Genomic DNA, 27,815 nt, shown 5'->3' on the forward strand with positions numbered 1-27,815 from the left:
TGAAAATCAAACTGAAATTTTTATTAAAATGGATTTTATTAAACTACAAGAAATGCAAAGATGATGATAGTTTAAGAAAGGTGTTTGCTGGACAATCTGAAAATAAAGACTGTACCACAAGTACAAATCCCTGCAAAACCCTTTATGTGATATTAGCATAAGGCTCTTGATTATGCTCCTAGAATGTGCATATTTACAGCTTAACATACACTATCCATAGAGTGCAAAAGGTTGTAAAGAGCATTACATGAACAATAGAAGGCATTATTGTCTTTTGTTGTTCTTTTTAAACACTAGGACATTCAACACCTCATTGCTGAAATGGTGTAAATGCATAGGCCAGAAACAGATACTTCTGTAACATTTCACATGAATAGAAAAGTCCAGATGCATCACACAAGTCTGATTTACCACCAGGGAAAGAGTTTGCTGGAAATTATTCCACTACAAATCAGTTTTCATTTATATTAACTGTCTTGAAGTGTCAAGTAAACATGATTAAAGTAGGCAGAACATTAAATATATTTACAGGTTCAGTGCACTTTAAATCCCTCAATAAGAGGGTACTGAAACAGCAGTGAAGAAGGAGCTTTCCTTATGTGATTGTACCTGTGATAATACAAGTGGCTTGTTTTTAAGGCTTAAAAAAAACAAAAACAAAAACCCACACCACTTAACTGTCAGCATATAAACATTGTATTCTTACTGTGATTTCATGAACTTTTAGCAAAACATTAGCAAATTAATAGAATACTTTCCTTTAAAACCAGAGTTTATCAGGTGAGAATCGATAAAACTGAAATACTAGAGAATTTCCTTATTAATATTAAACACAGAAAGGAGAGAGTTGCAGCTGAATCCGTTTATACCATATCTATGAGAAATGTTTGTACAATCTTAAGTTTCTAAATAAAAAACATAACCAGTTATAAATAATGGTAAATAGTATTGGAAAGATTATTTCATATAATGTCTAAATAAATTAAAACCACTAGATTTTCAAGGCTGTGAGGTATATCCAGACACATTCAGCATGAATACTGGACTGATTTAGATCTCTTCTGCCTTGCAGCAGTTCCTAGCCATGCACCCACAGTATAGCCAAATCCATACCAGTCAAAGGTTTGCACAGTCTTACAGGCAAACAAAGAATTAGAATTAGAAAGAGAAGTAAAAATAAAGTTTCCTCCTTGTGAATTTTCATGGACAGAGATATTGGCCAAATTAAATATATAGGATTAAGACCGGAGAGCTGTGAATATGTCCACTAGCAACACCCAACTACCCAGCTCAGTCATCTCAGACTATTCTTGTGAAACTTATCTTTGAACATGCACGAAGGTTCGGCAACTGTTGCAGACTCCTAGGCAAAGGCAACATGACTGAAGGAGAGGCAGGAATCTGTGCAGATAGAAACTGAGAGCCTTGGATGATCATCCCCCATGAGGCACTTCTGAACAACCTTCATTTCACGTGCCTGTCTTCTACCAGGATCCTATTTAGATATTACCACTAAATACCTAAATGGCAATGTCAAAGATCATGGGAAATGTTACTCACTGAAGTCTTTTAATTATTTTCAAAACACACATTTGTTTATATATAAGGTACTTCATACAACAACCAATGCAAGTCTCATTGCCAGCAGTGCTTAAAAAACAGCCTTAGAAAAATTCTTAAAATAAAATGAGAAGATCCTGATAAATGTTCAAGTCTGACCTCGTAACGGAGATACATTTTCCTTAAAATCATATTATGTGGTTTCTGTGAGGAATGACTGTTGGCATCTATAAAAGTTACATAATAAAAATAAATACTTTCAGCCATTTACAACAAAAGTAAGAAATATACATTTCACTTAAACAGGTAACAATACTTTAGGAGATGACTTGTCAGTGACTGTACAATCCTGAGCATGGTTTTCCAGGCATACTTTACATCATCATTTGTCTCTACAAGTCCACGTGACATAGGCAGGTTGGAAGAAAACTTTTAATACTTCTGAGAATCAGTATCTTAATTTAGCTTTGGTAGTTATCGTGCAACTGTATAAATCTTCCATTTGAATTTCACACACCAAGGCAGGCACTATTATTATTAGGATTCTTCCATCACCTTTTGACACTGATAGAGCAAACTATCTGGAAGAGCAGAACAAGGTGATCTGAACCATAAAGCCAGCATCCCTGCATGAATACGACAGTGAAGCAGACAGGGCACGGATGGAAGCAGCTGGCATGCCAGTATTCCCTCATTACCTTAAAATAACAGAGGCCACAGACAAATTGAGAGAAATAATAATTAGATGTAGCTACCATATATATGTATAGTTCACAAAAACTCTATCTTCCTCTCAAAGCCTGTTTCTTCCATTCTCTTCTACTCTTATCTCCTACTCCTCTGACACGTCACCAAAAGTCATGCCTCCTGCATGCAATCCTAGCTTCAATACCTTCTGTCATAAATCCTCACCTCCACTTTTTTGTCCCCTCCAAAACTTTTCAGAAACAGTGGTACAAATAGCCTGCTGCCTGTAAAAATTACTATTTGCTGTACACTTGCACCTTGACATTTCAGCCTTCACGCAGACCCCTGAATAAGGCCATTAAAGTCCACAGGACAATGCCCCTGGGTAAGGTTTAGTATGCTCCCAAATGCTTTCCTGCCTTAGACTGTAATGTACTTGCTTCCGTGCACTTATTTCCCTATGACAATTTACAGATTGTAAGCAACCTTACAGTATACTTTCACTCACCTATAATATCAACTATATGGAGTTTTAGCTTCTGTTGCAGTGTATTCAGAGCTGCTGAGAAGGAATCTTGAGAAGACGACATTTTTAGATTCTGTTTCACATCATTGGCGAGGGACAGCCACAGCTTCCCAAAGTCTTCTGTAGTCATTTCCATTGGCCTAAAAATAAGTTGACCACAGATCTCAGTAAAATAAGATACATTATTAAGAACACACTTGGTCTCACAAAAAATGCGTATCTAAAAGCAACTGGACAATAGCACAAGCAATAACCAAATGCAGATTTGTCTAAACAAACCCCTCCTCTTGCCAGCCTATCATAAAAAAAGTCTCCAGTCCTTGTCTTAGTGTTCAATTTTTTTTAAATTTAGATCATTTGATGAAAGTAAATAAAAGACCTAAGTCAACTTAGAAAATATAAATTCAATGAAAGTTAGAAATTATTGAATACAAATAAGCATGGAAAACATGGTGAATTTCACTATAAAACAGAGAAGTCTACCTGAAAAAAAGTCTTGCTTTTCTTACTGCTAAAAAAGCACAGTGTTCAAATATATATATATATGATATTTTTTCCTACAGAAATTGCCAGCTTTCTCACATAACATGCATCTCTATAGTCAAACTGAAGTATGTGATTTATTTATATTTTGCCCCTATTTTAAAGCAATATGACCTTCTTACCCTTCTGTTCACTCAGTTCTATTAACCTCCTCAAAAATTTATTCTTACTTTAAGAATATTCTAAACTGGAGACACAGTCAATATCCTTACAGGATTTGTACTTCTTTCTGGAATTCGTCTCTCCCCCCCCTCCCCTTTTAAGTGTGAAAATAACCATTTATGATCATTAGCAGTAATCTCAATCACATTGAAGTCAGCTGCTCAGAGCTTAAATGTTGTATTTCATACTCAACACCCAAGCCTTCCTGCACTTGCCTAATATTTATTTGATCACACACATTTTTAAAAAAGACAGCTTATCTACCTGATGAAGTCCAACAATGATAAAGTTATTGAAAATTCAAGGTGAGTTTCCATCCCTGACTGGTAATTAATGGAGCCAGGAAGATTTCCCTGCGTACAGATTTTGTCCATCTGCACACATTGCTGACAATGTTCCACACTCTGAGCTTCTATTACAGAAAACTGGTAGGCTGGACTCTCCAAAATCTATACACATGAAAAAAAAACAAAACAAAAAACACACACATATAGAATACATTAAACTTGCCATCAAGTTGTGTTAGTGGCTAAGACATAGCTATAAAATTGTACGAGTGCCTTTTACGCCGACTGATTTTTCTTGGACTGTTGGGTAAGTGAACAGAGCTATCATTTCTCAGTTCTCGTCAAGGGTAAATTAACTGTTAAAGTACTATGAGAAGTAAAACACAGGAGAAATTGATCTCATTTTGCCAACTGGCTTTTTGCAAATGATTGCAGACAGACAGCAAACTGATGGCCAAGAACCTGATTTCCGTAATTTACCCTCAAAAATTAACTAATACACAAGAGCGAGCAACAGTGCAACATTTCCTAAGCAACTGCAACTATATACTAAAAACAGAGTTGAAAAACTGTCCCTAGTAACAAGAATAATTCCAAGATTACTCAGCAGTCCTTGGCCTCTCCAAACAAACTGATAACACAGATTCCATCTGTGTAGTGGTTTACATGGAATATTAAATGAGTTACAAGGAACAGCTAGACATGGGATGTTCATTTTCCATCAGTGCCATGGCAGGTTGGTAAAAGCCCAAAACCAGCAGGAAAAAAACTTCATAACCAATCAGCAATTCTAAAATAAACATTTTGCTTAATTCTCTTTGTCCAGTTATCACTTGCTGAGTGCCTTCAAGGTTTTATATTTCTGTGCCTGATTCAGTAAAATCCACAGATAACCATGATGATATGCCATTCTTAAGTAGCTTTTAAGTTATTTATGTAAAGTTTCAGTCAAGACTTCATCACATGCTTTTATCAGCCATATTTATATCCCACACATAGCTGATAACAAAAATAAACTGACTTCTCTCCAGTATCAACTGAATGAAATATGACTGACATCTTTGAATAGAAAAATCAAAACTTGAAGCAAGCTTACACAGTTTTACGTGAAGGAAGAAGTGGCAGCATCTCTGCCTACCAGACAAGTACAAATAATAGCTGCACAAGCATAACAGCCACAGAGAGACAAAAAACTTCCAGTGATTTCTTTGGCAACTCAAGTCACACCACTTTTGAGTATAATTGGTTAATTTGCACTCAGTCCTAAAACACAAGGAATAAGCTGAATTTGAAACAAAAAAACAAACAAACAAAAAAGCACATACATATTTGTTCCAGGAAGGCAAGCAGTAGGACATAAAATCAAACTGAGCAAAAAAGTAAGATGCTGAATTTAAATACCAAGTGATCTGAAGTTTACAACTGAATTTTCTTTCATCACCCCTTAGGACGTGTGTAATAGCCATACAACAGGTTTTAAGGAAAAGATTAGGGAAAAAGACCTGGCTATTATACTGAAGAAAATATGGTGCAGTTAAATGCAGATAAAAGCAAGAATTCCAAGTGAATCTGAAATATGCTTGAAACAAAGTTTCTCACCTGAAAATGTTCTGCTTTTTCAAACACTAGGTTCACATCATTAAGTGCAGAAGTGTTTTTATTTGAAACAAACATGGTGAGCAGCAAAGAGTCATCTGTCCACACCTTACATAAATGCAAAGCTAGGTCATCACTCTGACAAAGTTCCACTACTTCAGAGTGAGGGAGCTCTGCTAGTTCTCCTGGTAAGGAAGGGGCCAACAGGGTTTTACTGGCACTTTCACATTGAGCACTTGGTGAAGGATGAAAAATTTCAATATTACTATCAGCAAACAAAGAGGATGATGACAGCCGACTATCCAGAAGTCTGTTATCCAGTCCAGGTTTTTTTAAGGACTGAGGCTTTTCAAATGCCAAGTTATCTTCCGTAGTATCTGAAGAATCCAGGGATGCCTTCCTTAACCTTGTGTGTTCATTTCCCTCATGGCCTTCCTTGTTACTAGGCAGTGTATCAAGCAAGGGACCAAGAGCCAAAGCAGCACTATTTTGGATGTCTGGTGTTTCCTCAGTATTTTGAGTTTCATTTATTTTTGATTTTCTTTTGAACTTCTGAACAGCCATGTCTGCTTTCCCCATCTGAAAGGAGAAAGAAGGGGAAAAATAAAAAGGAAGGATTTTTTTTTTGGCTTCTAGTGACAAGCTGTGTACCTGTTAACAGAACAAAACAGAAGGAATAAGGACAAATAATGACCAATAATTGATGATGACAAATACAAATGTATTGTAAACATTTTAAAGGATACAGTAACAGGTTTCTGTTAAATTTCTTGCAGGGCGTTGGATTAGTCTGTAACACAAGAATGACTCTGGGTTGTCTAATTCATAAAATAAAAGATCCTATTAAAAAAAGCAATCACGGGTAAACATTTGCTTGTTAAAACAGTGATAAATGCCAGCATCTGAGCTAACTAATATGATTAGGCCAGTATTAAAAAGATTACCTAATGGTGAATTCTTTAATCTTCTGCATATTACCATACGTAAATAACAAAGGGTGTTGACATTGGGTGTCATACTTTAGCCTTATTGCCAAATACATAATTTTTATGACTGCCAACAGCTCTGCAAGTTTGGTCAAAAACCAGTTATGTCTGGGAAAAATCTCAGGGCAGAACTGGAAGCACAGCACGGAAACTGAGGGAAGTTCTGGCTACTGAACAAGATCTGCTCTAGAGGTCATTTGATCAAGCAATATCCAACCTGTTTTATGTTTTTAACAAATTACCAGATCACAAAAGTTATTTACAATAGTTTTTCAGTGACTCAGGTAATTTGCCTAGTTTTAGGCAAAATACTAATTTGATCTCCATTTGCATATAAGTATCTAACTGTAGATAGGGATGTACATAAACCTCAAGCTGGTAAATCACAAAAAAAACACACTTACCAGACTGACACCAGCATTTGATCCCAGCCCAACAAACAGTGTTGATGCTAACTGCTGCTTCTCTTTTTCTTCCTCAGAGAAGGTGGCAACTTGATCAGACTGTGACACAGGAGGATCAGCCACATGTCCTGCTAATAAGCTGCCACGAGGAACAGTCAGAGCTTCATCTTCTTTCCCTATCTTGTTTTCCTTCTTTGGAAGATAACCTTCTTTTCCCCAGAGTTTCTTTACTCCATCAAGTTTCAGACTATTTGTCCTAAAAAAATAAAATAAATAAATAAATAAAAATAATCAAAACAATGCAGTACCAAGCATATGAACACCATGTTCATAAAAGCACACAGACACTATACTTTAAACACCATTCCCAACCTTAGTACTTCACTACAGACTGAACACTAGAATATGAAGGAACAATCTTCTATCTGCATCAAGTTCTATGTTATCAGTGTTGCTCACCTCTTCTTAAACACCCTGCAAATACACTGGGACTAGGATATGCAATGAGTATAGATACCTGCAGCCAGTGGTAGACCATGTTTGCAAACTCTATCCAGTTTTTCAGATTACATTCATAATTTACTCACCCAGTCTTTTTTAAAAGTGAGTAAGAACAACATGGTATCTATCTTACTCCCATATTCTGGGAAGCTCTAGCTGTATTTACATAGTTCTGTTGCTGATTCTTTAAAAACTATGTACCTTAGACGAGAGGCTGCAAATTAGAAGAGACCTAGAAAGTATTTGGTTTTTTTTGTAAAAAGTGGTCATGTTCACAGGCATCCTAAACTCTAGAAGTTAGTTCAACAGACACAGGCTAAATGCTTTAACTCCTACACCTAAAAGCCTCAGTCTCAAAATTTTTTATGCAAACTGGCTCAATTTCCTTAGAAAGCTTCCAAGTTTTCCTATACATCCATTTACCTGAGTACAAAGTAGTTAATTTGTGCAAAATTACGGATATGGAATTTGTAGTGTTCTAAAACTTGAGTATCCTACATTGAGAATCTTAGCCTCATCTTTATCTAAAAAGGTTTTCATAAAAGGTATGTTATTCCAAGACCAGAAAAAGTGAGCATAGCCTGTAAAAAAATAAAGAAGCCAGAGAGAGAAACCACCTCATCCTTCGACTATCGGGCAAAACTGTTTCAACTGTACTACACGAGCAACGACATTCATTTCATACTTCACAAAGCAAGTGAAAAAAACAGTCTAACTGCATTTTTTTCTAGTTATTTCAGTGAAGACACCATCTTGAATGATTTCTTTTTACATGACAGAGGTAAGTTCCAAGTTCAACTGTACTCTTTTTACTTCCATTAATGAAGCACCAAAGAGACACGATACTGACAAGAACATAAGCTTAAAGGTACTCCTTCATTTCAAAGACAAATTAACTCACTCTTTATGCCCTGTCTCAGCACTATTACCAGATGTATCAGAACCAAAAGATAAACCAGTGGGGGACTGTCTGCCAGTGAAGCCGGATGAAGACATACTTGAAGCAAATGACAATCCATAAGGTTCAAAATTCAGAGCTGTAAGAAAGACAGAACCTTTTAAAATCAGAATGAAACATAAAAAGTAAGAAAAAAACTTTTTTTTTTAAAAAGAAACAGACTGTACTGCTGCACTTCTCAGGCCTCAGGAACCTAATATCATTAAAACCAAAAGTTTCTTTTCTCAAATAAGTTTCTTCCAGACACACAGGGGATTTGTATCTACAACAGGTATTCATTTGCTATCTGCACACATATTTAATTTTAAATATGACTTTTTCTAAACACTGAGATTAAACAGAACAAGTGATTTTAGAAAATATCACTCTAAAGCTTCTGCCAATACTGAATTATTTGTAGAGAGAAGTACTATATCAGATTTAAATAAGTGAATTTTTCCATTTGCTGATGAGTCTAAACAACATATTTTGAGTCCACAGCAATATCCACATATTATTATTTGCTTTGAAAACATAATTGACATCTTGGGTGGCATATTATTTTCAAAAAGACTTGCAAATCAGGATTCAGAACCAAGCACCTTAGCTATGTTTCATGAATCAACATATAGCTTGAGTAACTTCTGAAAATTGTTTTGGATTATAATTTAACACACAACCTGTCATTATTACATAAGAAACAGCGCATAGACTCTCCATTGCAGCAATGGAACCATCAAGGGGTACGATCTCTTCCCCTCCACCGAGGACTGCATTTTCTTCTTCACAGCAAAATGAAGGAGCAGGGCAGAACTGTTTGGCATCTGGGATAAGAGAGGTCTACTGGTAAATACAAAGGCTGTGCTAAGGAACAGCATCCTGGCCCATAAAGAAACAAGAAGGAACAGAGATCCTAGGGGGTTTGTCATAAATGGCATCAAAGAGATCCAAACACTACTATCCCATAACAGTTAGATGTCCATGAACAACGAACTTCAAATCAATAAGCTCAGTGGAAAGTGTCCACAAATAAAATGTATTTTTAATATCTTATCTCCTAGAATATTTCTGAACCACATGCTAATTGATACTGAATTCTCACTGAATAGTGAGAAAAAACAGCAATTCATAATGTGATTATTACAAAAGCTTCCCTAGAAAATTACAAAAACACTGCAAGCACCAGACTGTCACATGGGGATGTTCTTCAGCAGTAAATACTACTAATTCAGTTCTCGACACCTCACTATGAAGTACTACCATGAGCTCAATGGATTTGGCATTTGGAGGCTTGTACTTTTCATTGGTCTTTACATGAATGGCAAAAATAGCATAGAATATTCAATTTCAAGACACTGGACTTGTTAACATCTCTCCACTGAAAATCTGAATTTTCAAGCAGGTTTAATGTGGAGGCTATAGATGTAATACACTAACTTATAATGCATTCCTGTTGATTACCTCAAAGTGTTAAATTCTACCAAGCTACAGATGCAAGCAAATGGACAATATTATTTACTGTATGCATAGTCAAACTCTGCTTTTAAAAATAATAACTGAGTTGTAGATAATGCAGTTTATGAGACCTCATTTTTCTAATTCCTTAGCAGTATGGTAATGCAGAGGAATGTTTTAAAAAAAGATTTCCAACCTCAAAACAAATCATTCAAAAATGCCTAGAAGAGAAATCCTTATGTGACTGGCCTAGCTAAAAAGTCAGAATACAAGTTTAAAAATGCAGTAGAGCTAAAGTTTTTATGTTTTGGATTTTGATAAATAAAAGCACATACTGCCGTGTTATCTACACCTACACTAGGTAAAAAATACATGAGATTTCCTTCATAAAATAAGTTTACGATGATTATTACTGCAAACTGTAATTCCACAGTCAAGACATAAGTGCTGAGTACAGTAAGTTAAGAGTTCTTTGCTTGTACTGCAGATGTTCTCCTCTGCAAAACAGCAAGCCTATGGTAAATTAATGGTTACATATACCAGCCTGGCAGATGTGGAACTAACTAAGGACTAAGTGGAGCTTAGCTGAGGTTACAAGCAAGAGATTTTCAGATGAATTAAGAGGTTATGATAGAAAACATTTAAAACTTTTGCAAGAGTATCACAGAATATCACAGAACTAAAGATCACCTTAATGAGAAAACACAGAATATGGAAAGTTGACTGGTGATACACAATCTGCTACCTTTTAAAATATTACTGAAGGAAACAGTAATTATTTCCCAAACTGCAACACACTATGGACCAGGATGTCTTTCCGTAGATATCTTCCACATGTGCTTTTGTTAGTTATTAGCGTCAAACTTACTGAACGTAAGTCAGTACTATTGGCTGCAGAATATATTAAATAGTCCTAGTATTACTACGTGAAATAAGTAGCAGTTAAACATTTTGCACTCAAAAATATCACTGAAATATTATGTTACTATGTATAATATTACTTCAAGAAATTATTAACTGTACACTTATACTGTTTGTTTATACTCAACGGAGAGTTTACCAGCTGTTTAGTGAATGCATTAAACTAGCTCACCTTTTTCTTGAGAGAGTTTCTCCTCTTGTCTTTGGTGATGAGGTTTATATGGTGCTGCACCATGGCCAAGTACCTCAGCCACAAACCCATCCAAGAAAGATAAGGAAGCATCTACCTACACAGAATTAAGAAAAAGGAGACATCAATGAAAATAAAATATTTTCTGTATATCAGCCTGATGTTACCAGAAGAGTATTTTGTCTTATCAGCAAATCAGAATCTTCTACCTCACACTTCCCATGTCTATCAATACAGCTGTTGTATTCTTTAGGCTCGTGAAAATGTTTTGTGTACAGAACTTATTAAGCAAGCATATAAATCTGTGCTAGAGGTTTACAAACTAGATTAGTTTCACCAGTGCTTTCTAATTTTCTTGTCTTAACCCACTGCACTCTTCCCTCCACAAAAAAAAAAAAAAAATCAGAAGAGAACAGAAGTTTTCCCAAAATGGTTGATCCCACCATTACATGAAAACACCAAACTCAAAAAACCCTCAAAAAATAGCACCATCAATGCTATTTTCCCTCATTCAATATGGACATTCCAGTGCAAAGATCAGTATTTTTGAATAGGAAGCAAAACCTTTGGGATAAAAAAGCTGTACCGTATCACTAAATAAGGCCTAATTTATCCAAAAAAAAAGGGGGGGGGCCAAAAAATCAGTTTATGAAAACATAATTTTGTTAAAACTGACTTCAGCTTACTAACTAAATACCGTGGCTCTTTATTTTTCAGTACAGAACACTAAAATTCAACACACATGCCTGAAAAACTATTTCTCAAAACCCTTTTTTAATGAGACTAAAAGACTGGTGCATGCGCCAGTCTTAGCTATCAAATACAATTCATTTTTAAAATGCCTTTTCCTGAAATACTCAATCTCTAGAGCCATAAAAAAGTTCACAAGGAAGACACTGCAGCTATCTTACCACTATGTCGTTGCAACTAGCATCAAAAGGAAACAAGCTTTTCATCAATACTTTGTCTTCACACAGATGCTTTAATTCAAAGGCATATTGCCTCATGCAGGTATCTAGAGAGGTGCTGAATTCTCGGATCAGTTTGTCAACTGTTTTAGAAGAGGTGGTACGTGATGCTATTTTGGTGACTGCAGCCATTATCCAAGCTTTAGTTTCAGCAGTAACAAAAGTCTTCTTCAGCAACCTGTGCAGCCGTGTCAAAATAATCTCTGGATCAACATCTGTAACAAGGCTGGAGTATTCCCCCAAAACCTATTCACAAAAAACAGACAAAATACATGTTTAGTCACACACACACACACAGCAGTGCTTTCGGTTTTGAAACTAACGTGATAATAATATAATAACACAGTAAAATCTACCTCACACTCAAAAAACATTACAGATATTGAAATAGCCTTACATTCAAGGCCTTAGAAAAAACTTTTTATCTACATAAAATGAAAGCAAGAGATACTGTGTAAAGGGAAATAACGCTAGTGGCTTTGGACTCTTTGAATTAGCATTTTCTCACTTCAAAGCTGTCTACAATAAGAACCTGACCCACCACTAAGAACAGCAGTCAGCACAGCTGTCCTCCAAACCGCTACTGGTTCAGTTACTGGTATATGAAGGACAAAACTGCTTCCAGTAATGCAAAAAGTGTAATCTCAGCTGAGCATCCAGTTGCTCACAAAGACGTTCCCAGTTTTACTACAGAAAGGCAGCTCTGTCAAGCTTGCACAATTGATTAAACTGTCTCCAACCTGCTTCAGCAAGACTTATCTCAGACAAACACATTCTAAATCATATTGATTTCTGTAGCATTCTGCTTTAAATGGCAAAGGCTTCAAATGACCTTTGTCTTTACCTCAGAAGGCTCCAACTTCTAGTTTCTTAAAATCAAATAGCTGTCTTGAAAAGGAAGCTAAATATAGTAATTATGTTCTTACAAAAAATGACTTGTTCATAATGCAGCCTCTTGGGTGGTAGCTGAGATCTAGGTACAAGAGAATACAAGCATCGCAACTGGGCAGTTAGCTACAAGGCTAAACATGTATTTCACGACATCTGGCCTAACCGTGATAAAGACGGGAAGGCTTTCAGCGCACAGATAGATGTCGCAGCTAGGCCATCCTAATAGTCACCTGCCTTGAAAGGGAGCAGATCTCCTTTTCCACTAACTAGGACAACCTAAGTAGTCCTCAGGCACCAAAAAAGGCTGCTAAAAAAAAAAGAAAAAAATTTAGTGTAGTATCTTTACTTCAAGTAAAAATAGAATATTCATGATTTAAAGTTAAAAACAAATACTTATCAGAAACATCACCAACTTTCACAATTTCCTCACATCTGTGTATTCACTTTTTACCATGTGCCTGCCTTACCCAACTCATAACTTGAAGAAATTTCTGCGGATAGAACGCATCTTCCTCTTCTAGTAATGCTAAGTAAGACTGCACTGCATACAGCCGTAGCTGTTCATCTTCTTTTCCATCATCAAATCCTAAAAAGAAAATAATACATCAGATATTTCAAAGCACATTTTAAGAAACAAAGCCAGATGATTAACTAACATCTGGCTAATGCTTCACACCATTCAGTGAGTTACCTTCAGCCAGCAGCCTCAGGAAGTTGTTCGGGATATCAGGGTGCACAACATCTCCTCCAACTGAGAACACGGCATTCATTGTCTGGATGAACCACTCATTGTCAGGGGCATACGTGTCCAGATGTTAAGGAATGAAGTGCTAAGGCATAACTTTTTCATTCACTTTTAGTATGTTTCCTAAGGAAACAAACTTTCCAGAAATAAGCTACTGGTCTTACCCTCTCCAATAATTTTGTGGCCTGACAGTCAAATTTCAGCTCAATTTAATTGAAGAGGACATATTTCTGTATTTTTACAAAGATGTTTCCTGTGAAGTCCATGAAAACTTGTGGTCAGATAGAGAAGAAAGTCTTAAGTTACTGCCCTGCTGAAGAAAAACCTGCACATGAACTTAACAGCTATCCATTACATCCAATTTGCTGGCTTGCCAATCAATACATCTGAAATTGTGAATGAATAAAGGATGGAAAATTCTGTCCACTGCCCAGCCAGTATCTAAGAGGGCAAAGAAGGGCAGGAGGAAAAGAGACAGGAGGATGAGTTAATGGCAGAAATAGAGGATGGAGATATATATTTTATACATACATATATATGTATTTTTTTTATTTTTTTTAATATATATATATAATTTTTTTTTTTAATGTGAACAGCCTTTGTTAACTCTGGAAGAACTGCTAGCTTCTGCCTTCCCCCCAAAATATATACATACATACACATTATATATACACACACAGACACCTATACATATATACACACACATATACATGTGTGTGTATATATAAATATAAATATAAATATAAATATAAATATATATATATATATAAAAACCTCGATGCACTACTGAATGGAAATTTTCAACATTAATATAATTGTCTTATTTATGTGTACCGTATGAGCATACAGCTTTTCAACTCTGTGCTAAGCAGTGTACAAATAGAATGATAAGGCAGGTCCCTCTTACAAAGAGCTTATAACTCAAATACCAGAAAAGAATACATACAGAAAATCAGGTAATCAGTCTAACAACAATGCCAATCATACACCAAATGCTTAATCATTACCTTTATCTCTTTGGCACAGTTAAATGACTCTTTCCTTATTTCTGTGAAAATGTGTTACTCTTAAAATCCATAGGTTATACACATCAACAAAAAAATTCTCTGCTAGGAAGATCATTCACACTATTACAGAACAGCACTCAGTACAACATCTCTTTGCTTTCATGCAGTGGTATAAGACTTTAAAGCTTTAATTTAAAAATGGTTTAAATGCCAAATTCCAAAGCCAAAATAAGATATTTGAGAGTGCCTTTCTCCAGTGAAATATAAAAATAAGACATTGTGGTGATTTTTGTATGCGTTTTCTTTTACATATTTTTTGCATTTGAAATAGAGTAAGAAGCACAGCTGTAACATTTCCTATTACAGAAGATCATGAAACATGCTTTGAAAGATATGAATGCTACATTTGGCTGAGCTCTGACTGCAAGTCTTCAGGAAAATAAAAGGATATTTCTCAGCTAGTTCTGCTACTTTGCCAGCTAAGCTGATGATAGTATATTCTTCCTTGCTTTGTTTTAAATAGTCGAGCATCTTCTGAACTATGACAATTACATTCTGTCCATTTGTAATTCTATAGAGAAGCTCTAAAGTCTGAAAGAGAAAGCAAAAAAAATACTTAATTGGCTCTGATGAGTCAACACAGGAATTGAACAGAAACACTTTGATGCCAAATTTGGCAACTGTCTTTATTTGGCAAGTCTTGAATGTAATACAACGCCTATCTACAGTTTGTCACGTTAATATTGTTCATAACTGCTGTCTCAAAGTAACTGAGACATAATATGCCTTTTCATATCATTCATTAAAACAAACAAAAAAAACCCCACGCACCCCCTTCCCACACACACACACATCGCCAATCTTAAAAATTAACTCCATTTGTGGTATTTAAAAATTGACTCACCTCCCTTTTAATAATGGGATCAGGATGGTCCAGACATTCAATTATTGTCATTTGATGTTGAAGTGCCAGGTTAGGATCCTGCTGGATAACATAGGTCAGAGCCTTTAAACCTAGAAAATAAGCAATTGGAAATGATATAAAACTACACATCAGCATGATCGGATTTAAAACTTCTTAATGAAACCAGGTACCCTTACCTAAGTATTTCAGGTTAATTTTGGATGACAAAACAAATTTTCCAATGCACTTGGCAGCCTTTTCAAGTAGCTCAGACTTGGGATGAATTGTATATATTGTTTGGACACATTCAAACAAGATGGCTGAGGCAAAAACAAATAATTAATGTGTATTAGATATTCTATAATACAAACACTTTTAACAAGCAAACAAGCATACATCTTAGTAACAAAACTATGAGACCAAATGCAGTCTATTTAATATATTAAAGCAGTCTACTACCTTACCCCAATATATACTTCTGAAGTCGTGAGACCTGCATTTCAGTTTTTAAGTATATATTTCTTTAGCACACCAAAACATTTCCTTTTTGCAAACAAAGAATATTCTCACTGCACATAACCATTTTAACAAAATTGCAACTGTCTGCAAGACAGTAACAGCATAATACTGGGGTACTGAGCAGGTGGAAATATACAGCCACCGTTCTAGTACAGTTTTAATTACATAGTCTAAAAGCAGAGAGATTCCTTCTCACTCATTAACAAAAACGCAAAAGAACAAGTTATGATTACTTTCTTTTAGGATGTTGAAAATGTAGCACAGAAACATTGCCAGAAACACACAATGAAGCAAAGAGTGCTAGGTGGGCAATCTGGCACAGGGAATCAAAAGGAAAACAAGATAAATATAAAATGGCATGGAGAACAGTTCTGTTGTATGTTGACTTAAAATTTCTTACACAAGAGCAAGCACACCTCCGTTAACCTAAAACAGATCTTTGAAGCCCACAGAGGAGTTAAACCCTTATAGAGTCAAAAGTGAAAACAAAGCTCTTAGAGCATTTTAGTGCACAAAAATGTTTTAATAATCTCAATGATTACGTTTCCACCACCCCGTATTCTGATCAGCTTCCCAGAACACACAGCTCATTCACTGCAGCAAGCGATTACTTCGCTGTCCTAACGCTACTAACTGCAGAGTACCTACTCACGTGAAAACAGGATGAAAGACTATCACCTTTTAGTATATATATTCTTAAATCTTTGCTATGCTGCATACAAGTTTCCGTCTTTAAAGTTCTTTCAACCTTGAAGTCTCCTACAGTTGCTCAAGAGACTGAACTGTGACTCTTTAGAAAGCCAATGGGCAACTAAAAAGGATTTGAGAAAAGATTTTCGATAACTCATGATTCTTTAAGCTACTACAGTCAGCCAAAATCATTTCAAGAACAGAAACACTACTCCTCCTAAAAAAACACTGCATAGGTGTTGTAGAAGAAGCTAGAAAAGGAAACTGAAACACACACGCAGAAATTAATCCTTTAGGATAGCAATTCAGGCAAATATTTAAACAAAGTTACTGTCCCCCATTTAATTGGTATTTAGAACCATGATTTACTTCTCAGTTTTTCTTTTTTTTTATTCAATCTCTAACTGACTACCATAGAGTCAGGTAGGCAACAACTCACTTCTAATTCTTACAAAAGCACATCTGAGAAAGATTTGCATATTAACAACTCAATTGCCTGCAACAAGTCAAAAACATCCAATAAGCAATTTCTAATAAGTATTAGAAAAAGTAACCACTCAGAATGAGACTATTCTCTGGTCTGGGATCATAGACTCTCTAACTTTTTATAAACAGTTTATCATATTTGAACAATATCACATACCCATATGTCTTTGTATATATCATAATGGACTCTACTTTGGCCTGTGCTTAACACACAGATTTACAAGTTAAGTCTCTTTGCAAAAATGCCATTTTTTTGCACTTTAATGAAACACTCTTCCCAATATCCTGTATGTTCTTGCCTAAAAACATAGAAGCAACAAACTGAATACACTTAACATCTGATGGATGCTTCTTCATGTATTATTTACTAAAAGAGAATGCTTTTCCTCCCATTACAATGGTAGGGAAGTTTACACAATGCTTCAGAAAATATGTATCAAGCAGGCATCCCAATTTTCTCTCTATTTCATTAGTGCGGGTACCTTGGCAACGTTTATAGGGCTTTGCTGTAAATCCATAAAATACTGAATTTTTACAGTGAATCAGCTCTCTTAATGTAGAGTTCTAGAACATCAGATCTGGGTGCTTGAGGAGACATTAACAGGTGGGGAAGGGAAGGCAAAGAAAAATCCAAAGCAATTACTCAGGTTTTTATTAGAAAAACTTTATAGTACTGTTATTCCTCTTGATTTTGTTCTAGCAACAAATACAGCTTTCCCTGCAGAAAAGATAACGAATGAACATCGCCATCTAGATGTGTGCCAAAAAATATCTTTTCACAAGCACCACATCATTGAACTCTGGAAATGTAATTTTTATTAACTGCGGCTACTAGCAAAATACATAGCTGTAAAGAGCTGATGTTGTCACTCTTGCACAATTTTATTGCCTTTCTCGAGGCAATGAAAAGATCAATGACTGAAGAGCTAAGCCTTTCTAGTAAGCAGGGCTGTAGCATTAGAATTTTTCTTCTGTCATTTATTTCAACTTAAGCAATGTTCAATAAGAGCTTTCAAGAAGAAGCCAACTTTCTGTATTCAAGGGCAAGGACAATGCAAACATAAGATAGAGGCTTTTCAGTCAGGATGATCCAATACAAACTCCCACTAAACAAAGATGTTCTCCTTCACTGATAGAACAAAACTGCACTATACAGACATGTATCATTTGTTCTACAATCCACTAGTCAATCACAGACACCTAAGAATGCATATGTTATACATAGAGAAGATTAAACTAGATTTTTCAGAATTATTGAGTATGTGTTTTAGCATGACCAACTACTCACACTTTCGTTCTTTGTAAATATTGGTAATTACATAAAATACTCTCACCCACCATATGTAATATTATGATTTATCTCCGCTCTTCTTAAAGATTCATCCAGAACATCATACATCAATTCACTTGTCCTGTTTAAAATGAAAAAGGATGTTTAAAAAATTCTCATTTGCAGCACTAACATATATATTCGTATGGCTCTACTTTTCCAAAAAGCTCAGATACCAATATTGATATCTGTAAAATAAATTATTCATATTCACAGATACCAATATTGATATCTGTAAAATAAATTATTCATATTCACGGATGACTTTAAATGGCATCTAACAAAATGTTTTCAGCTTTCAAATGAAACATTTACCACATCACAAGAATAAAAACACTTTCCTCACTACTCAAATAAAAAATAAGACATCAGCAGGAAAAAGTCACAGACAAATAGGTCCTAACAAAAATACACCACTTTAGCTATATTTATTTTGGTTTTTCACTCAGTTGCATGCTAAGCTAGTAATACAAGTCCTGATCAAAAATATATTCCATATGTATTCCATAATAATCAATTACTTTGCTGAGACAGAAGCTGAGAAATTAACTTCTCTTAAAAAAGTGGATCTGCTGACAGTATGGTCTATAAAAACCAAATGTATAAGAAGGTCAACACTGAAATCCTCCTACTTTATAAAAGAGCAGAAAAGCTGTCCAGTAAAGTACTGGTCATTGTGTATGCTTTGTACTTTAAAAACATTAATTGCAGAGAAAAATCTGGTTACCTTGGATCATCTTTTCCTAACAGTCCCAATATTCTTAAAAGCTGAATTTGTAACCATGGTGCTGGCACGCTGTGATAATTGAAATCAATAGGGAGCTTTCCTCCCACTACCTGCTTTAGGATGGTTACAAAACTCCCTGTCAAGTCCTTGTATCCAGATGAGTCTTCCTACATAATGGAAAAGAAATACGATTAAAACATTTAAATACAGTACCTCAAAAGTACAAAGTAAGGCCACAAATTGAGCAGGATCAAAATAGCTACGGTGACCAACTGTTTCATGTCTTAAATCAAACTTCGGCTCTCATCCCCAAAACCTGTAAGCTCTTCACTTTAAGCCTATGATATTTACTCGCACTGTTGCAAGGAGAGTGAATGTCACTTGGCAATGAATTTACACACGAATTTCAGCATACCTTTAACATACTACAAAAATTAAATTTTGGTTTTCAGTAAGAATACCAATGAACATTTGGATTGGGCAACATGCGGGCCTCTGTCAGAAGCTAAAAAAAGAGCTAGAGAACCAACAAACACAGCACAGATTTCCATGATCACAAAAATCAGCTTTTCTAAAGATTATGAATCTACAAACTTTTTGTAAAGGTCCCCATATATTTAAGATAGAAATATAAATAGCTCGTAAGTTCGATTTTGTTTCTAATTCTTTGCCTACCTTAACCATTTGAAGATAGATATGCAAAGAAGCAGCCATGACGCCAACATCCCTATCACACAGGGCTTTCCGGAACTTATCATGAATGTGCTGGACTTGGTTGGGAGCAATGAGATAGAATTTATACAAAGCCTGAACAGCTTTTCTTCGGATTATTTCCCTGAAGAGAAATGAGATTATGAGATTTACAAAAAAAAAAAAAAAAAAAAAAAAAAAAAAAAAAAAAGCTGCTCGTGTATTTTAAATACTTGACTTCATGAAACAAATTGCACTTCTCATTTCTACAGCACAGAAAAGTTATGTGACCAGTCCTCAGAACATCATGATTTGGAGAGAGACTGAGTACTCATGTTTTACAGATAAAGATTTGAGACCAAATGACTTTCCTTTAAAGTCATTCAGTTGGTCCTTAAAGACCAACTAAGCAAAGAAGCAACGAAGCAAACTTAAAGAGTTCAGAAGTACCTGAAGACAGATAAACAATTCACAAGAGCGGGCACCACATAAACTACGAAACTGGCGGCTACAAATCTGCTGCTACAAATAAACAAACAAAAAAACCCCACACTGTCTAGGAGTTAGTTACTGAGTCAGTTCATTCTGCAGTTTCTTTTAAGTTTCTCATCAACAGAATGCTTGTAAGATATTACATTCTGTGTATTGGATGTTATAAATTAGCAAATCAAAAAATTCAAGGCTATGGATATCTGCAGACACACTTCCATCAAAAAAGTTTCTGCGCAGCTTTATAAAAAACTGTCAGTGATGTAGCACACTTCAGGGATCCCAGTCTGTTTCTCCATTTACTCCACAAACAATTCTTCATCCATATATTTGTTAAAAAGACTCCAGCAGATATTACATAACATTTATCTACCAAAACTAGTTATGAAAAAAATGAATGTCTACACACTACTCAGTCAAGAGTGGTAATAAATGAGAGACAAGAATGCAAGAAGAAAACTAGCAGAAAAGCAATTTCTGAAGATAAGGGCTAAAGACCAACTCTGAGAAAAAACATTACTTTAGTAAAACCATGTGCAAGATCAAGTCATCCAACTTGAAAACACGACTTAAATTCTATAAATGAATACATACTTAGAATGCTGCAGCTTGTCTTCTATTAGGGGAAGAACAGCTGGAATCATCTCCCGTGGAAAGATCTGGCTGACAATGGTTAACGCCATGCACACTTCTACTAGATTAGTGCTCTGTAAGTCCTATTACAATAAATGAAAAATGACTGTCTTATTTCAATGAAACTTTTAAATTCTCTCTCAGACACACCCCAAATCTTTGGCAAGCAGGCTGGACTTAGGACACCTGGGCAGTTCACGTGCAAGCATCGGGCTGCCCGCCATTCTATTGCCTGGAGGCTCCTCAGACATGAATGGGCAATAAAGAGCCACACCAGTTGCTAAGAGCTTGGTTCATACGGCCTGCCTGAAAGTTTGAGCTGCCCTGCTTAAAATTTTTATTTCTAATGAATGAAGACATCTCAACTTCTAAAAAAAACATCAAAGTTAACCATTAAAGAATGTACCCAGTGCTATTGGTTTCTGGAAAATTCACAGCATAAAGATATGCCTGCTCTCTACGATAATAATAACAGAGGTGTTCCATTCCTATAGTCAGATATATACACATAACCTTAACAGAGACAAGAATAATTCTTTCAAAACAATGATGTAACTATACATATTGGCATGCCGCAAAGCTAAATCCAATTACAAATACCTGACAGAAGTGTTAGAGTAAATTATTCCCACCACAAATACATTTCTAGATTTAAACTCTGGTGGCTTCTCAGTTTCTAAGGAAAGTGAAAATACTTGAAGCAAGTGAATGACACAAAGAAGCAACCAGAAAATCATTACATCTGCAACTGTGAACATAACGCAGGAGGAGAGTCAACTAGGGTGGCAAGGAATTTTAAGGGTCTTTCAAACAGGAAAATAATGGGCAATAAACATTGATAATAACTGTTTTTTCTCCCTGCTACTGTGTCATTGATCAAAAGTTAGACAGAAGTCAGCCAAAGAGAAAATACTTTTTTAAAGCCAAAAGGTTTTGAAATGTAAACTAAGACTCTTACACAGGAGTAAGGAACAAGCAGTTCCTCACCACTGTGTTACAGAATTACATTCCTGTTTCTAATGCAGCTAAGGTCAATACACAAAGCTACAACCTACATCTGTTTATTGAAGTAGTTTGATGGCTATAAAAGTATGCTGAGTCCCCAGCTGGACCAGTGGGACTTGAGTCACTTCCTGCTGAAGTCAAGAGTATCCTCTCTAGTGCCTTTGATCATACCCAAGAAGTAAAAACCATAAAATGGTTTTTAATACAAGATATACAAGAATACAAGAGAAAAAGATCAGTAATACTGCCAATTACATATTTGCATGCTGAAACAAGACATTAAATGTTCTCTAAAAGAGAATGTAAATTTAATGTGAAGTTCTACAAAAGAAATGATAAAAATTCACAATTTGGTCCAAATACAATTAAAAATAGTAGATATAGCTCATTGTAACCTTAAAGAAAAAAACATGGATAGATTCATGAAATACAAGCACTACAATTATTTTTCAAAACAAATTAAACATGTAAGATTTCCAGCACACATCAGTATTTACTCTACTCATCTGTCCCAGCTAGGTTTTAGTGCTCATTTTGATTTAGTACTTTGTGGACTCTCATTTCTCTATACCCTTATCAGCTTCAAGTCAGATTGTTAAAGATTACAAAACAGTTTTCAATCAAAGAAGCAAAATGAGCATCATTTTCCGTCTGCAATTTATGTAAGAAATCAGCCTACTGTAGCCTACTTTTATACTGTAGTACAAAAATAATCATTATATTAGAAAGAATTTGAAACTAGTTGTTTCATGTAAAAGGCAGTAATATGGAAGATGATACCTATGAAATATTATTGGTAATGGATTTTCAGTGTCACTCCAAAGTGTATTTCCACTTTCTCTCTATCAAAATCATCATTAAAAGAACTTAAAGAAATCAATAGATACTTGCTGTCAGCTAAAAGCAAAATTTTATATTGGAATGTGCATGCAAGGCTCCTCCTGGAGTTGAGAATGTATACCCAAAAGCATAATTTGGTACATTTTATAATGGAAATTTGATGGTATATTTCCTTTGCAAAATTGTAGAAATGTTGCTTAAATTGTAATTGTAGAAATATTGTCAAAATTAAACAAAAAAAAAGGCAAAGCCATTTTTCAAATGTCATTGCTAACCCCAGAAACAATGACTTTAAGATAACAAAACTTTACTGATGAGTAAGCAGCTTAGACATTGAGGGACATAAAACAGGGGAAAGAATCAGTCCAAGTTTAGTTTACCTCAAGACCTCCAAAAACACTGTACCTTCACAACTGTGTTCACAAGTAGAAGTAGCAGTTCATGATTTTCATGAAGAAATAAAGAAACTGCCAAGTAACCTGGAAAAGAAGGAAGATTCCATGACTATTTTTGAGCAATAAAAAACTTCAAGATAGAAAACTTAGACTATAATAGAAGAAGAATTAATTCAAAACATTAAAAAAAGAAGTTAGATGACAGCGGCTTTTGTGTTTTAAGTATCAAATTATTAACTAAAGTTTTCTCTTTTTTTTTTTCAGGCAAACTAGTTATTTTTCAGCTACAGCAAAGCTCAACGAATGATGGCTAGAAATCCATAAGCCGTGAGAAATAAAAGACGCTATCATGATGTTAAAGGGCACCTGAGGACAACATGAGAAATCACCTCCTGGAAAACGAATGTCTTCCCAGCAAGACAAGAGCACATTTCTTCTAGACCAGACAACTCTTGCATTTCCTTGTATTTGTTTATCTTTTTTCAAAAAATAAAGTTAAATTTCAAATATACCACTGTATTCCAAGTTGAGTACTAAAATTAAATTCACCATCCTATGACCAACACTGCTTGGTTATTTATTATCTCCAACTACTTGGAATAAAGGGGAAACAATTCTAGAACCCCAGGAAAGAAACTTGCCAGAAATCTTTTTCTTAGGAAAAATGATTCCTCTTCTTTTAAAATAATGCAGTTAAAGGGGGGCAAGTACCGCCACTCATCAGAAATATAGCATAACAATACTTGTGTTACAGAGATGAATTTTAGTCAGGAAGGGCATGGCTCATTTAGGACTTAGGAACCAGAATGAAAAACTTAGATACAAGTAACTGTATTGCCCAGATTATGAAACTGGCCTATCTGCTCATGGAACTACACATTTTATCAGCTTAGCACAACTGTAAAACTGCAGTTCACTCTCATTTGGTATATCTCAGCCAGAACAGACAAAGTTATCCTTATGTGTCACATGTAACTGGAGAATAAAAAAAATATAAACACTCCTAAACCATTAAGGGCTCTCTGTGTCCAGAAGACCTGAAGCACCTGCACTGAAAGGAAAAGGGGGGGGGGGGGGGAATAGTTTCACCAAAACCTACTCAATAAGACCCTTAGGATGGAAAGGTCTCAAACTGATTAATAACAAGACATATTGCTTCTTGACATTTACAGAGGCTGTATACAAGTTTTCTGCAAAACAGCTTACCACTTGCCTTCCTAGGTTTGGTGCAGATAGAATTTCTTAATCTCTACCAGAATGCCTGTGGACTGGCTTTTAATATTCAGGCAAAAATGCATCTTTAAATCATCATTCGTAACACATTTTCTCAGAAATTCCAATATTTGAGTGCATCATCCACATGAAATTCAAACAAACATATCCCACAAGACACTGCCTTCCTTCTGTGTATGCAGATATAGTATTGCTTGGAGCTGAATCATTTTCTCTGCAAATAAGAAGAAATGTCTTCTCTAGGCAGTTGAATCAGCAACTGCAAGGAATTTCTCCAGACAAGACTGGATGACAGCTGCTTCAAACAAAATCTACTGGAAAAAATTTTATAGCCACACTGGGCGGGCAATAAAATTACTATGGCAAGAAATTTCACAGAAATTTGAAACAGCCTGTCAGATTCCCACAGGATCTTCTGCACCTCTGCTCTAAAGACCTCCCCAGTTGCTTCATTTCTTACAACTGCTTCTAAACTAAAGAATCCTATAATCACCAAAACAGACAAGAAGATGTTTTAAGGCCACTCTGCTAACAGCAACAAGCTCTTTATAAAAATTCCAGACAACAATCCATAAGTTAAATGCTGGAAAAACAATACTATGCTTAGGGAAATAGTCTGTCTTACAGTAACATTTTAGTCTGATCTTGTACTACACTACTTCAAAAGGAAACCAGATCCTGAAAGAAACTGATTTTCAGCTCGATGAATTTCTGATAAAATTTCTCATAAATTACTGATGCTTATTGGTACTGTAATTCAAAATGATGGAAGAACAACTAATGATTTAAAATAAATCAATTCCTCCAAGAGGAGTTAGGGACTATGAAACAAGACCATGAGAAGTAGAAGAACATTTTCAATTAGTTCTATTTTTATACAAATTATAAGTTACGGAGAACCTTCTAAGAATATTCTTTAAGAATATTATTAAGCTGCAGCTCCATGCACATACCAACTCTTTTTTCCAAAAGATTTCCCTGTTGTGCTAGCTTGATTGCATGGATGTATCCAAAGGAAGACTCATACCCCAGCATTTCACAATAGATGAGTCTCACCATACACTCTTTCATCAGTCTCTGAAATACAAGAAATAAAGTACTGAGGATTTTAGAACAGCCATGTTTTATGCTGTTCTTCACTGCTCTAATGAGGTAGACAATATTGATAAACATATGCACATATACGTACATTTTCTAAAATCAAAGTAGTCCTAGTATTTTTCTTAGTTATGGTGAACCAGTACTGATTTTTGGCAATAGCAGAACTCCCCACATACTATCCTTAAATGTTTTCTAATTATTACTATGTTACCAACATCAAATTAATTACAACCAGCATAAAAAATATTAATGAATTATCTTAAGGGTTAGATGACCACAGTGTTAATGCAAATTGTTTTATACCAATCACTGCACTGAGCTGGGATGCGTTATCACTATGTATGAGAGGGCAAGCTTTGTTTTTCTTTCAAAACTTCTCACTCAGGTGAGTTGGTTCTCTATTAATTAACCCAAACCAGAGGTACACATCCACTCATACAGCTCAGACATGAGCAACAGTACAGATGACCAAACGCAGCTTCTTATACAGAACAAATCAGCGACAGGAACAATGCCAGATTGCAAAGAGGAACTTGACTGGATTGAAGCACCTAGATTTTTTGTCTACATTACTCCAGAGGCTACAGAATGTCTAGACTCCAGACACCCTATTACCATGGTTTATTCATACGAACTAGAACCAGTGTCCTCAATATTTTAACCATGCCGCAAAAACATGGATGTGGGAGTCTTTCAATGCTGTTCATCAAATATCTATAGCGTAGAAAATCTTCACGCTCCATCTGGCAAAAACAACGAAGAACACCATTCTCCTCATGTTTGGCCTACTGCTCCTGCAGCCTGTAACCAGTAACAGAACTTACAAGTGTTGTGGTGGGGGCAGAAACCGTCGCTTTCAAACTGGTTAGTTCCTGCTGGATTAATTTTTCTTCTTCCTATAAAAGATTAAAATTAGAAGAGTATTTAATTTTTGGAGGCAAAAGAAGAAATAAAAGTCAAAGACAATATATTCCTTTAATAACATTCCACAGTCCTCTCAGAACTTCACAGCTCCTTGTTTCTTGTAATATTTTGCTGTTCATTTCAAATACAGAAGACAGTTCTTCGTGTCTGTGCTTCCTCGTGTCGTGCCCTCCGTAGACCAGCACTATGCTGCAACACGATACTGTTTACCGCGGTGAGATTTACCAGCAGCCCCCGGGGCCCACGGCGGGGGGAGGCGGCCATTCAGCAGCGCGGGCCCCCGCCTCTCCCGGCCGCGGCCCCGCTCCGCGCGGGCAGCGCGGCCCCCAGGAACACCCGGCCCCGAGCCGGGGCCCCACCAGCCCCGCGGGCGGCGCTTCCCCGCCTCGGCCCCGGCCCCGGCCTCGCCCCGCCCCGCCCCGCCCCGCGCGGAGGCCGGGGGCCGGCCCGGCCCCGCTGGCCCGCAGCGCCTACGTGCTTGGAGGTGAGCGCCGTGATGCTGCGGATCAGGCTGCCGAGCCGCGAGGTGGCCGAGACCCTGCCGGGGCCGGCGGCGCCGCCCGGCCCGGCGCCCGGGTCGTGCTGCCCCAGCAGGCCGGGCAGCGCGCTCAGCGTCCGCTCCACCACGTCGCTCATGGCCGCGGCCACCCGCCGCCGCCGCCGCGGCTCCCTCCCGGAAGGGCCGGGACCGGCCGGCCGCCGGCCCGCGCCGGCCTCGCCGCGCACTTCCGGGCCCCGCCCCGCGGCAGCGAGCGGGTGGGCGGCAGGGGGCGCGCGCAGGCGGGAAGGCAGGAGCGGCGCGCGCGCCGCGTCCGCGCCACGCTGAGGGGGCCCCGCCCGCGCTGAGGGGGCCCCGCCCGCGCGCCGCCGCCGCCGGGGGTGAGGCTGCCCTCGGCCCGGCGGGAGGGCGCAGCGCTGCGAGGGGCGGCCGCGGCGCTGCGGGAGGAGCCCGCTCGGCCCCGGGCCTCGCCCTCCGGCCCCGCCCTCGCCCCGGAGTCGGCGGTGGCCGGAGCTGGGCCGCCCCCGCGGCCGCTGCGCCGGGAGGTGGAGCCGGAGCACAAGGGATGCGGGAGCGGCTGCTCCGGTCCCGGGCCGCGCCTTCCCGTCAGCGAGCGCTTCCCGGCGCGGTGAGGCTGCCGCGGGGGCTCCTGAGGGCGCCTCCGTGCTCGCTGCCTTTTCAGGAGGAACGATTTTTTCGAAAGGAACAAAACCCAGGAGTTCTTCCCATGAGAAACAAGATTCGAATTGATAACGTTAAAAATCAGAGATAAGTCTGGCTTTTCCAGATGTCATTTCTGCCATTTTGTAATATCATGCCTTTCGGGTTAACGTTAGTTTTATGTGGCCACAGTTCAGCGGGGATAGTTGCAGGTGCTAAATGGATAGAAGCCTTGCTCGTTTTCGGTCGTTTGATTCCCAGGGAAGCGAGCTCAAATGACCGAAATCCTCCTGTTCTGCTTGTCGGGCACGGGCCGTGTCCCAG

General features: G+C 37.3%; 1 protein-coding gene across 6 annotated transcripts; it reads right to left on the reverse strand.

Moving 5' to 3' along the window:
• AP4E1 (adaptor related protein complex 4 subunit epsilon 1) lies at nt 1-27,090 on the reverse strand. Of its 6 annotated transcripts, none has more exons than XM_064517355.1 (21): nt 26,807-27,090; nt 26,233-26,304; nt 25,261-25,384; nt 23,085-23,158; nt 20,796-20,917; nt 19,698-19,857; nt 19,023-19,189; nt 18,304-18,377; nt 15,468-15,590; nt 15,271-15,380; nt 14,818-14,957; nt 13,306-13,418; nt 13,082-13,200; nt 11,667-11,969; nt 10,738-10,852; nt 8,154-8,289; nt 6,752-7,007; nt 5,365-5,940; nt 3,743-3,927; nt 2,756-2,913; nt 1-1,787 (listed from the first exon to the last, which is right to left on the reverse strand). In XM_064517355.1, exons 1-21 carry the CDS (start codon nt 26,966-26,968, stop codon nt 1,636-1,638), a joined length of 3,441 nt encoding a protein of 1,146 aa, XP_064373425.1. In that variant the 5' UTR covers nt 26,969-27,090; the 3' UTR covers nt 1-1,635. The 6 variants fall into 6 exon arrangements, with proteins under 6 accessions (XP_064373425.1, XP_064373424.1, XP_064373427.1 ...); XM_064517354.1 differs by having other exon boundaries at nt 1,551-2,258; nt 26,807-27,089; XM_064517357.1 differs by having other exon boundaries at nt 1,551-2,258; nt 26,811-26,932.
• Nucleotides 27,091-27,815: the final 725 nt, after the last annotated feature.

The sequence above is a fragment of the Dromaius novaehollandiae genome, chromosome 10, assembly GCF_036370855.1.
Source record: "Dromaius novaehollandiae isolate bDroNov1 chromosome 10, bDroNov1.hap1, whole genome shotgun sequence".
NCBI classification, from domain to species: Eukaryota; Metazoa; Chordata; class Aves; order Casuariiformes; family Dromaiidae; genus Dromaius; species Dromaius novaehollandiae.

Coding starts and splice junctions, on each gene's coding strand:
- AP4E1 (XM_064517354.1), bottom strand. CDS start 26,968: ATGAGCGACGTGGTGGAGCGGACGCTGAGCGCGCTGCCCGGCCTGCTG. Junction 20,918..23,084: donor TTGTGAACACAGTTGTGAAG/GTACAGTGTTTT, acceptor TTATTGTAATAG/GACTTACAGAGCACTAATCT. Junction 19,190..19,697: donor TCTATCTTCAAATGGTTAAG/GTAGGCAAAGAA, acceptor TCCATTATGTAG/GAAGACTCATCTGGATACAA.